At 40.1% G+C, this 12,500-nt stretch overlaps 1 protein-coding gene and 1 pseudogene across 1 annotated transcript in view; one reads left to right on the forward strand and one right to left on the reverse strand.

Moving 5' to 3' along the window:
• The window catches only part of LOC143123348 (uncharacterized), a 685,973-nt pseudogene that overhangs the window by 581,632 nt on the left and 91,841 nt on the right, over positions 1–12,500 (forward strand).
• Positions 1–12,500, reverse strand: part of LOC143116633 (hemicentin-2-like) — a 29,687-nt gene that overhangs the window by 2,808 nt on the left and 14,379 nt on the right. Inside the window, exons 14-17 of the mRNA XM_076277904.1 lie at positions 4,737–4,901; positions 1,915–2,250; positions 1,550–1,807; positions 551–820 (exon numbers count right to left, since the gene is read on the reverse strand). Coding sequence (XP_076134019.1) covers positions 551–820; positions 1,550–1,807; positions 1,915–2,250; positions 4,737–4,901 — 1,029 coding nt within the window. The remainder of the gene's footprint in view (positions 1–550; positions 821–1,549; positions 1,808–1,914; positions 2,251–4,736; positions 4,902–12,500) is intronic.

The following is a 12,500-nucleotide window of genomic DNA, read 5'->3' on the forward strand; positions in this document are numbered from 1 at the left end:
GAGGACATATGGAAACAGTATGTGGTGAGTCAGCATCACTCATGCAGGTCGGGGTCACTGGGCTTCCCTCTTGTCTTTCACCAGATGGACCAGACTTAATATTTTGGTGTGTTCGTAGGAGGATCTTGATAAATACAAATACATGTTAAATGCGAAGACTAAACTATAGCACTAATAAACAATAGAAAACGAATAACCAATAGGAAAAAAATATTTTATTAAACTCATATGGTTGGCTGTAGATCCATTGTACTAAAGCAATATGACACTTGTGGTTTTGGGGATAGCCTACAGTTGAAATACAGTTGTGGCAACATCCTTATCAACACCACACCGATTCGAACCGTGGTTGATTGAAAAAGCACACAAGCGACATAGGGTCATTCCACGTCAATTCAACCAGGGGCCTGTTCGTGGGCCCTGGTGGAATTGGCGTGGAATGACCGTATGTCGCTTGTGTGCTGTATTTCAGCTGTGCTTTTCAATCAATGACTCCATACTAGCAATGTCAGCTACATTCCCAATTATGTTGATTTATAGAATTACTCACATAAGACCTTGATTGACACAGCAGGAGAGTTCTGATGACCAATCGTATTGGCTGCTCGACAGAGATACTCTCCACTGTCCTCAAAACGGATCTTGTTGAAGGTGAGTGTGTTCTCCTTTCCTGACTTCAGTTCTACAGCTCCACTCTTCTTGATCCAGGTGTATGTGTGTACTGATGGGTCAGCTTCACTCATGCAGGTCAGAGTCACTGTAGTTCCCTCAGTTATTTCACCAGATGGATTAGACACAATTGTTGTGTTCCTTGGAGAATCTAGGTAAATACAAATGAATTACTAACAGACAATACAATTACACCCTTCCATGATCCCAAAGCATCACGTTGGTACACTGAAATCAACTCACTTTTATATGACTGTGAACACACAGAGGTTACATTTCAATGAATTTGACTAGCAGGATTTCTGATCACAGACTGTGGGCTATATCGTACACCCGGCACAACCTGGCACATCGCAAGGCCTGGCACAGTGCCCATCTTGGTAAAGACTCTGTTTGAGTCAAAGTGCGTCAGTGTCCGCTCTATAAAGGACTTTGTATCAGCAGAGTGTCTCGGGATCTACTGTACCTTCATTCTCTTAAATCCTATCTGCCCATTTCCCTTGAAGAGCACCTGAAACATTTTATTTACTCGTGACCCACTGCAGCGCTCTCACATTTTTTCTCTACAACGCAAGACTCTCCTGATGTCTCTGTTGAGGTCTCTTGTGAGTTCAAAACAATAAAGGGAATGACAGCACTCTTATTGGTTTAAAGGATGTAACACCCAAAACACACTGATGGATGATTAAGAAACATAAGAACAACTCTTTTGAACGATGTGCCAGGCGTCTGATTACAAAATCACACCGTTAAATTAGCGAATGTGGACTGGATACGCCCTAAATGTCCTTAAATATTACGTCTCTGATCAGGCGTTCCAGATCGCCAAATATAGCGCCTTGTATATTTTATCTTGGTTTATAACATTAGTTGTACTAACACATGACGTGGAGTCTGTAAGGTGGAGATGGGAGACCCTCATGGCCTCTAACAGCACAGGTGTAGTTGCCCTCATCTTCATAACTGACTGGGTGGAGCTGCAGCAGGTTGTTGATGATCTGCTTCTTCTCTACAGGACGTCCATCTTTACTCCAGGTGAATGAAGGACTTCCACTCAGAGTGCAGGTAGTTTTGCAGGTGAGAGTCACATGATCTCCCTCAGTCACACTTTTTTTGCTAGTTGAAACAATCTGCAGATCTAAGACAAGTATGAATATGTATTTTTTTCATATATAGATGGAAATAATTTGACAGAAAGTATCATTATATTAATATTAGCATATTGACCAGCTTGTGTTTACTTACCAGTTATTTTCAAAGAAATTCCTGGTGTGCCTGTCATTTTCTGTTTGTCTACATTGGTGGTAATCCTACAGAAATACTGATACTGTTCATCTGCTTTGATTAGTTGAATCATGTTCAGAGAACACTCTCTGTGTTTATTTTTACTGTCCACTGTGACCCTTTGCTTGTAAATTATTTTTTTTGATAAATCAGAATTGATTGAGTCCTGGTTTGTCCAGAACACTTCTGTAACTGTAAGATAACTGGGGTAGGTGTAAGAGCAGGACATGGTGACTGATGATCCCTCCAGAGCACAGATGTGTGTAGGGCTGTATGTAACACTCCACTTTGGAACCTCTGAAACACAAATCAGATATGAAAGAATTAGGCATTAGGTGTGTTTTACATTCCTAAATGGACATATACTTTAAAACATCCAGTTTCCATTCTGCCACCATTTTAGACTTGCTGCTGCATATTAAACTAACAGTAACAATTTGTCTAAAACTAATTTAAACGTGACAAATGAAGTTCACCTTTTTAAATGTCATGCATTTTGTTGTATCCTTGCTTTACTGTTGAATTAAACATTGGAATCAGAATTGAATCTAAAGTATAATTAAGAGGCACATCAACACACCGGTGTCCTGCTGAACAAGTTTTATTTAATTAACTTCCCTATCTTCTGGGATACCCATAATACACTTCAACATGGGCATGACACATTTCATGAGACATATGGTCACATAAGAATAGCATATAGCAATGACAAACGGTACCCTTGTAACTTAAATGAATTATTATAATAAGACATGCATGCATCATGAAGGTGTTAATGTATAGATGTGTAGCATGATTAATGATTGGCTCCCTTGTGTTTTGTTCCCCCTGCCCCTGTGCCTGATGGTTTAGTCCAATTAGCATGTCCTGAGTGGTATAAAAGTGGCCACCTGGCAGACAGTCTTTTATGAATGGCTGCTTCCCCATCTTCCATCCAAGCTCCAGCATCAGGAGTTTATTATTTGGCTACCGTGGTGGTTTAGAATGTTTACGGGTGTAGAAGGAGTGAATTGTGTCGAGCCTGTGTTATCATGCTTGCTTGCTCCACTCCTGGTTGTCTCCTGGTCAGTGTTTCACATAAGCCTGAAGTTCAGTTATTAACATCTGCTGTCTGCACTTGGTTTGGGATTGTTGGGTACAATGCTCAGATATGTGTATACCTGTGTCGCCCATGGTACCTGTTACACTCTCTAGGGCTATGGTTTGATGCGGTTTTAAATGATTGTGTCCCAGCCACTTCAGCTGCATTCATCTGATGTCTTCTCCTGGACCGTTGGGGTGATTAAATAAGGACGAGCACTGCTGTGCTATCGGTAAGTGGCTTCCCACTTGCCACAACTGATTGGTTGGACTAGGCCAAGACTTTATGGTAGGGAAGTTGAATCTCTGTGTGGTGGCATGTAGTGTTTCACTGTGGGCACTACATTTCTATTCTACCTCAAAATGTTTTGTTAAAGTGTTACATTGGGCAAGATTGATAAGTACGCACATTTATTGGACAAATGCTTCAAACACATCATCTCCATGGAAGCTCAGCCACCCTGTTTTTGAGGCTGCCATATACAGATGAAAGAACTGGCTTAGGTGTTGAAAAAGGAAAAGTAAAATCAAATCACACATATCATGATAAGAAAAGGTAGAAACACAAAGGCTATCTATGCATAATTTCTGTTGGCCCACAGAAAAGGTAAATTTAAAGGATACTAAAGATACTCTAAGTAGATTTGAGCACAATACTCACTAAACCAGAAGGGTTTATTAGATATACGGTGCGACCCGACACCTGTGGGTTAACACTATTAGTGAGCAAAGGAACATATTTTCCTTTAGGCCTGGGCATCTCTCCAATATCTTACACTCACTCACACTTCTGTCCACACACAGACATACTCCTTCAGAGGTGGATGAAGTACACAATTCCTTTACTTAAGTGAAAATATACACCATGTCAAATATTACTCTAAGTCAGATTTTTACTTAAGTTGAAGTACAGAAGTACTTGCTTTGAAAAATACTTAAGTAATTAGAAGTACTGTACAAGTAGTTGTCCTTTTTATTGTAATGTATTGTAATGTAATGTTTATTTGGCCATTAAAAGGATATACATCCTTTGGTCGGTCATAGACCTTTAGTTCCTTACATCCAACAAAAACATTTGACCTATTTTCATAACTTTGCAACTGTTCAAATGGATGCAATAATATAATTTAAATCATTCTTATATATCATATTAATGATGTATGCTTGTGAATGTCATGTTAACACCAGACCACTTCTCAAATCTCAATTGTTAACAGGTTCATCTGTGTTCTCCCATGGCTACATGGAGGATGTTCTGATGAATTTGTTGTCACCATCAGTACCAAAGCCAATGCAGCCAAGTTTAAATTAGACTATTGAAAAAAAATGAACTTCAAGATGGTTTATCGCATTATTGCATTCAAAGAATAATATGTGGTTAAAAGTAAGAAGTACTTCATGCTTATATTTCAAATGTAGTGTAGTCAGAAGTACAGTATTTGTTTTTCAAATGTAGTGGACTAAACGTCACAAGTTTCCAAACATATCAAAGTACTGATACTCAAAAACCATCATACTTAAATACAGTAATCAAGTAAAAGAACTCAGTTACAGTCCACCCCTTAACTCCTCACTGGTCACTCATCATTACACCACAGCCAATGGCTGTAATCAAAGTTGTAGGTGGTGGCACACCAAAGTCCACGTGAGGTGCCCTCAGTTGTGTATTCTCTATACTCACTATACCCTCACTGGTCACTCACCTTTACAGTACCGCCATTTGTCATCCCCCTCATAGTTGTTGGTGGTGGCACACCAAGGGCCTCCTGTGCTGCTAGCAGTGGTGCAGTCTCTATACACCGTAACCCCATAGCGGAAGGGGAACACACAGGGCTCCTCTGAGGCTGTGCTCACAGTCACCATAGAAACTGCAGCAGAACACAGAGAGATGGCAGAGATGAGGTTAGTAATCAATTACAACTAATCCAAATAAAACAATAATCATAGTGTGGGTATCATAGGCACTTTGAACAGATCCAATCACACACACAAACAAACGACTCTACTATACTTTATTTAAAACTCATAGAACGGAATTCACAGAGAAGGTTTTTTATTTGTATTTAATGATTTCTTTTAAAACTGGATCAAATAAAAACTTTGTGGCAAATAAAACCGGTAGCACTTTACGGTAAGGGTACATGAATTATCATGAATTCATGCATGAATTAATTCATGATTTATGCATTACTTCATTCCTTTATATCTTATGAATCATCAGGAATTTACATGAGTTCATAGTCTGACATCATGACATCATGACATCATACATGAACAACACATGAACTAAACATCTGGGCCAAAGCTTCCGAAAACAGAGTGGCATTCAAACTGTTTAAGTAGAAAAAAGAGGAGGTTTCTCTCTTTCTCTAAACATCTGTGCTTACAACTAAAAACAAAAAAGACATTGCTGAGATGTTTTGAGCAGATATAACTGTTACACTGTCTGATGTCAGACTTTCAGACATGGACAGTAATTTACTACTTACCTGAAATCATGATCAACTGTAGCAGGGAAAGAAAATGTGATTTATGTGTCATCTTCCTGCCAGTTAGCTGTGAAATGCAAACACTTCACAACCCTACTCGCGCACACTTGTGTTGTGTTACTGCATGCTGGTGGGTTTGGGGTGTGTACTATGGTGTATGTCCTGAAGCTAACCATGATTTCATTGGCTCCTACCTTGTGTTGCTGTCTGTTGGTGCAGCAGAAGTTGAACATTTCAACAGCGTTTTGACAGAAGTAACGGAAGCAAAGCAATGCAACAAAACCACAATGCACTTAGGCAACAGATGACACCAATGTAGAGCGAAGGAGATGCGTCTCCAGCACTGCATTCAGCACAAGTGTGTGTGAACACTGCCACACAATCAATTTACAGTTTTTCCCAGTCACTTTGGTGCATTTCCCAAATGATCATTAACATGTGCACAACCGTTAGTGCATTTCTCAAAACAATTAGAGCAAACTGCACCGCATAATGTGATAGAATTCAGAAAACCTATAATATGCTTAAAGGTCTATCAGACCACAACCTGATTCTTTTTTCAGAGTGTCTATATTTGCATCCCTGGTACGAATAGCCTTGGCCACACAGCTGAGCTATTCACACCCTGTGACGTAACAACAAAAACACGTTGCTCGCGTGCACAAAAAATATGGCGGACATGCATTTTTTCGTCAGCAGAAAGTGAAGATTTCTAAAAGATTTTGGTATTAATCTGTTCAAATTAAGTTTCAGGTGGAAAAGTTGAGTTTCATTTTCATAATCTTTGTTGTTCATGGACTTTTCTTGTGTCACGCCGTACAACCCCTCTTCTCTCCCCCTCCCCCCCTCTCTCTCAACTCTCCCTCTCTTGCTTTTTCTCTCAATAGTATAACACTATAGTACCATTGATATACTTACAATGTTAGTATACTTGAAAATACCAACATCATTACTTATAGCCATACTAATCCACTCTATATCTCTCTTTCTTCCCGCTTACCTCACTTGTGAGGTAAACCATTAACAGTCATCAGCCATCCTTGTGTTTGGCCCTCATCACACCTGAAGTTCCATCCCTATGACTGCCCTTCCATCGCCTGTTGCTGTCCTGTTGCCCGGATTCCTGGCCCGCGCAGCCTAGCGACCCACTACTTGCCCTATGACAACTCCTAATCCCTATGGACAATTCATTCCCTACACTGGAGTATTTGAACTTTCTGACACTAAATAGGATTCATGCATTATCATACTGGGTATGTAACCATCCTACCTCTTTGTAACATATACCTCAGATGGCTTTATCCATCTATTCTCTACACCTAACTAACCTTTTCATTTATCATGTAGACAGACTTTACTGCCCTGTAACTGACAGATGGGTCAGGAGGCCCTTGAGTCGTGGATCTGCTCGAGGTTTCTTCCTATATGTATCTCCAATTCTAGGGAGCTTTTCCTCACCACTGTTACTCAAGGGCTCTCTCTGGATGTTTAACACTCTGTAAAGAGCCATGAGACATGTGTAATGTTTTAGCGCTCTATAAGTGAAATTAAATTGAAAATGTTAGGAAACAAATCTACATAAGCATTTATTTATGACATCGATACCATTCTCCTTTGCCATTAAAAAACATAGAGCACCACAGCAAGGGACTCCATCTACTGGTCAAGCGTGACACTGCAGTAGTGTGGAAACATTCATGTGCATGACATGACAGTGCATAGTTAGTTTGTTATACAAATATAGAATCTATATTTGAATATTCCAACATTGTGAATTAGGCTGTTATGTTTGTTATATGTATCATTCACAATAAGGTTTGAACTGAAAAGGCCTTATGTGTCCATGGCACAGTGTCCAAGCCTACTGCTTGTGTTATCTTAGATCTGACCACTTCCTCTTAGAGAAAACAGTGTGACAATGTTTCTCATGCAAAGGCGAAGAGTCAAAAGTGCTGACAGGACAGAAATGATCTTTTATCTTAAGCATAGCAGACAAAACAGTTGTAATATACAATATGCTTGAGCTATATGGTTCTTAATATATTTTATCATCATTTATCAGTAACATTCCATTGCATTCACATCTAAAAACAATGAAAATGGCATTTCCAAAGTGAGTTAATTTCTTCAGTAAGACACTACTGAGCATTTTGTGATATCAGATGAAATTTCAGATAATACAGTATATCAGATTATCCGAATAGATAAGCATACTTAAAATTTACAAACTCACTTTCAGATCTCCCCGATGATATAACCATAACCTCACTAGTCCTAGATATCTACTGAAAATAACACACATTGCAGTTTTGTTGGGCACAACTACAAGGATAAGATGCACTCTGCTTTATATTTCTAGGTGAAAACAGAAGAGACTGCAGCTAGGATTGTCATCAGTTTGTGATCAACTTAGTTTTTATGGCTGTTGGGGTTCAGGGTTTGGTAAACTGCATCAGGTTGGGTGGTGTTGGGGTTCAGGCTCTGGTAAACTGCATCAGGCTGGGTGGTGGTGGGGTGCAGGTACATCTGCACGCTGTTGCCATGGTTTCCATCCTGAGTATAAATAAAACAGGGCTTAAAGTGAAGAAAAAAAATCTTAAGCCTGAATTTTTTTGGCTTGGGACAAGACGACCCCCCCCCAATAGGCTAAATACTGTCGACAATATACAGTATGTCCCTCCCTACTCTGCTTTTGATTGGCTAAACACATTTGTTAGAGTGAAAGCGACAGCTGCCATTTGTAGGTGAACTCAGGAAAGCGAGAGCTGCCATATCTCGAAACAGCAAAAATTATAACCCTCGTCCCAAATGATTTCCCAGTATGCATTACAATGAAATGACTTGTGAGGATGAGTTGAGCATATGTGTGACCGTGACCAAAAAGTTCAGCTGAACATACAGTGGCTATGATGAAATCAACACTGCAGGACATTACCTGAGTATTTTCTCTTCTTGTCTTCTTATTTCTCCTGCAATGCAAATCAAGAAATAATGCACTGTGATTCAAGTACTAGCCCTTTAAGCATAGGAACCTATTATTCTGAAGATTAGATGGACTGAGTAGATGGACTAGAAAATGTACTCACTGGACATGGAAATTATTCATTTTCCTGTACTTGGGTTACAGGAAGTATAAATAAGAATTAAGAGTTTTACCCCCAAGATCACATTGGGCAACTCACTAGCTAGACAAGTAGCCTGACGTAGCCATACTCAATTCTAGTCAGAATTTGAGTCTGATACTAGTCTATTGGGACGAGATTATGGGGCGTGTTTTCTGTGAATCATACCTGTCAACACTCCCGTTTTTCCCGGGTTTCTCCCGTATTTCAAGGTCATCTCCCAGCACCCTCCCGTTTTGTTATTTCTCCCGGAAAACTCCCGTAATTTGCATGGCCATTAAACTTCATTTTAAAATCATTGATCTATTCAGGTTGCCAGATTGTGTATTTAATACACCCTACACATACACGATCACTTAGTTTCAATTTCAACCGTTTTGTCATAGGCTAAAACCTGGCAACCCAAAACCCAAATAAGGAAGTGGGTGCCAACTGCACAGCCTGAGTCTCGTCGTAAGCAAGCGGGCTAGTTGAATGGCCTACTTCAGAATATTGTGAAATTGTTGGGAATTTAATTGATTAACACATCACATAAACTGTTATTGAGTGTTGTTGATACACTGAACTTGTTCCCTCGGAACCAAATCTGACAGCAAGCAGCTTTGGAGTTTTGGAAGTAGGCTGCAGGCAGGCAGCTGGTGGATACATAACTGGCATGCGTAAGGTAATGGTAAGGTAAAAGCAACGACCAAAATGCAGTGTTGAAACACGTGTATGAAACGTATTAAATATGCAAACACAGATCCGGTATAAACACTAAATGTTGACAGGTATGCTGTGAATCCTGTAGGGGGAACAGCCAAAACATCCCTCTTTTGGACAAATGCCTTACAGTGGCCATATTATTATACCGCACTTTTTCTGGGGTTTGGGGTGTTATTGTGTGTCTCTGGTGCTTCCACATGCATACAAACTTGGAAAAACCCATCCATGCTGTTTTGAGTAAGATACAGCCCAGCAAACATACAACGTCCCCTAAAGGTTCCCTGAAGGTCACATGATTGTATATGTATGTATGTATGTATGTGTGTATGTATGTATTATTTATATGACCATCAGGGATCGTTCTCTAAAGGTATAGTTTTGTGCAACTATTAGGGAACCTTTAAGGAATGTTCCATAACAGGATATGCCCATTGAAAATGGTTTAGTTAGCGGAACGTTCCCCGAACTGAAAATTGTTTGCTGGGAGGTTTCTAAATGTATCCTGCCTTCAATCTCTGGATGAGCTTAATTAATTAATACATGATGCTTATTAATAATGATCAGTCTAACTACTGTAACATAATCGAAACTCTCGCCATTTGTAAAATGTACAATTTGGTAGTGAATGTAACGTTATAGCTAGGCCAAGCTCTTAGCCAAATAGACTATAAAGTTAATTATAAATTCATAATCTGGGCACTTTAATGTCGTTTTCTGGTCGTTTTTTTTAAAAGTTATTGCGCTGTCAATATCTTCTACAACAGAAGCGGGAGCAAAATCTAAATGTCTAGCTTCTCTAGCGGCTTTCTGTTGTCAACAAAATCAACCGATACACGCTCAGGTGGTGTGACTAGGCACCATTTGTCATCTGTCCATCATCGTATTAAAAGCCCGCTCAGACTATTTGATTGGTGTAGACGGTTCAAACTGCTCTGGTTTGGGGATAGTTGCTTCCCAATGGTCCAGTATGAATTTCCCAACCTCAAATTTTGTTGGGTGGTGTTAAATTCAGGCTGGCTTTCAGGCTAGGAGGCAAGTGAATAAGTCAGAATTGAACATGTGGGAAAATTAATAATATAAAAGGGTTTTACTATTACATTAATGCAATACACATCACTCACCTCAGCCAGTATATGACACAAGGCAGATTTAAAACCCCACAGACTCCGACTCCAACAAGAGCAGCAGTCAGTAGGCTGTGGCACACTGGTGCTAGATGGAGGGGAGAAAGAGATAAAAGAACAATAGATTGCAGTATCTCCACTCTGATTGACAGACAAAAACAGACGTGTTTAGTGGGGAAGCTGGTATGAGACATGACATTTCTTGGTTAAGTATGGTGAACAAAAACTGAATTATATTATAAACTGAGAAGATAAAGAACCTCACACTCTAGAAACACACTGAAATACTGACATAAAACCTGGACAGACACATCTGGAGAGTCCTGTTGGCCAATCCTATTGGCTGCTCGACAGAGATACTCTCCACTGTCCTCAGAACGGATCTTGCTGAAGGTGAGTGTGTTCTCCTTTCCTGACTTCAGTTCTACAGCTCCACTCTTCTTGATCCAGGTGTATGTGTGTACTGGTGGGTCAGCTTCACTCATGCAGGTCAGAGTCACATTACCTCCATCTGGTATTTCACCAGATTGATCAGACACAATTCTTGTGTTCTGAGGACGATCTGCAACAAACAACATTGGGAAAAGAACATTTTAATAAGTACCTTAATATTTTATTTATGCATTCATTAGTTAATTAACTAGATGTACCGCAGAGCGGTACAAAATATGACCGCCGCCCAGTCCAGCACATTTTTTCCACAAAAAGAAATCACGCTGAAAGGCCTATATGATTCTAACTGTCTCACTAAATTGCATTATCCACACTCAATTCTCACTGGTATCTGCTAGACAACAAGTACCAAAACATGATTAGTTCATAGATTTTCACATGTAAAATTCATTTTATACAACCCCACCTCCATCTTGCCTGTTCATAATTCTGAGAAATTCTTGATTGTTTGTGTTATGTTTATGTTATGTGTGTGGGTGTGTGTGTGTGTGAGTGTGTGTGTGTGTGTGCCTACGTATGTGTCTGTGCATGGAAGCGTACATATGTCTACTGTGTGAGTATGTGTCATACGTATGATTACTGTGTGTGTGTGTGTGTATCTGTTTGTGCACATGTGTGCAAATGAAATGGGTTAACATGACCCCTAGAGGCAAATATACGGAAAAAAATGGTCATCCTAGGCCCTACAGTTCTCAAGATATTCACAGAGAACTGTGTCTGGCCTACCCTCCTTTCGGGGGGTCCAGTCCAGCGGGGGGGCTACAGATCAAAACGAAAAATTACGGTTCCATGCTATCCATGTGGGGGTACATGCCCACCAAGTTTTGTGTACCCCGGTCTTTCAGTGTCCCGGGAATCCTTGTTGGTGTACGTCACTAAATGTACACATAAATTATTTTATTGTAAGGCCCCCCATGAACGAAAGTACACAAAACTTGGCATGCATTCGGAGGGTGTCATAATGATCCTACACTTTCAATTTCGTGCAGTTTTGACCATGTCAGCCAGAGATATTGTGATGAAAACACCTAATTTTTTGCTTTTTAATTTTTAACTAGGTGGCGCTATACATGAAATAAGTGGTAATGGGATGGGTTGACATGGCCCCTTGAGATCAATATACAAAAAAAAGGTGGACCTCCTAGGCCCTACGGTCCTCGAGATATTCACAGAAAACTGTCTCCGGCCACCTACAGGCCAGTTGGTGTATAGTAACATAAATTAATTTATTGTGTGGCCCCCCATGAACGGAATTCCACGAAACTTGGCGTGCATTCAGAGGGTGTCATAATGATCCTACACTTCCAATTTCGTGCAGTTTTGACTAAGTTAGGTCACAGATACCTGCGATTACAACACCTCATTTTTACTTTTTTGTGTTTAACTAGGTGGCGCTATACATGAAATGAGTGGTTATGGAATGGGTTGACATGGCCCCTTGAGATCAACATACAAAAAAAAAATGGTCCTCCTAAACCCTACGGTTTTCGAGATATTCCCAGAAAACTGTGTCTGCCCTACCCTCCTTTCGGGGGGTCCAGTCCAGCGGGGGGGCTACTGATCAAAACGAAAAA

This window comes from Alosa pseudoharengus, unplaced genomic scaffold (assembly GCF_046254945.1).
Source record: "Alosa pseudoharengus isolate Yale_2024_CS ecotype anadromous, Long Island Sound unplaced genomic scaffold, YU_APseudo_1.1 YU_APseudo_1.1_scf_1, whole genome shotgun sequence".
NCBI classification, from domain to species: domain Eukaryota; kingdom Metazoa; phylum Chordata; class Actinopteri; order Clupeiformes; family Clupeidae; genus Alosa; species Alosa pseudoharengus.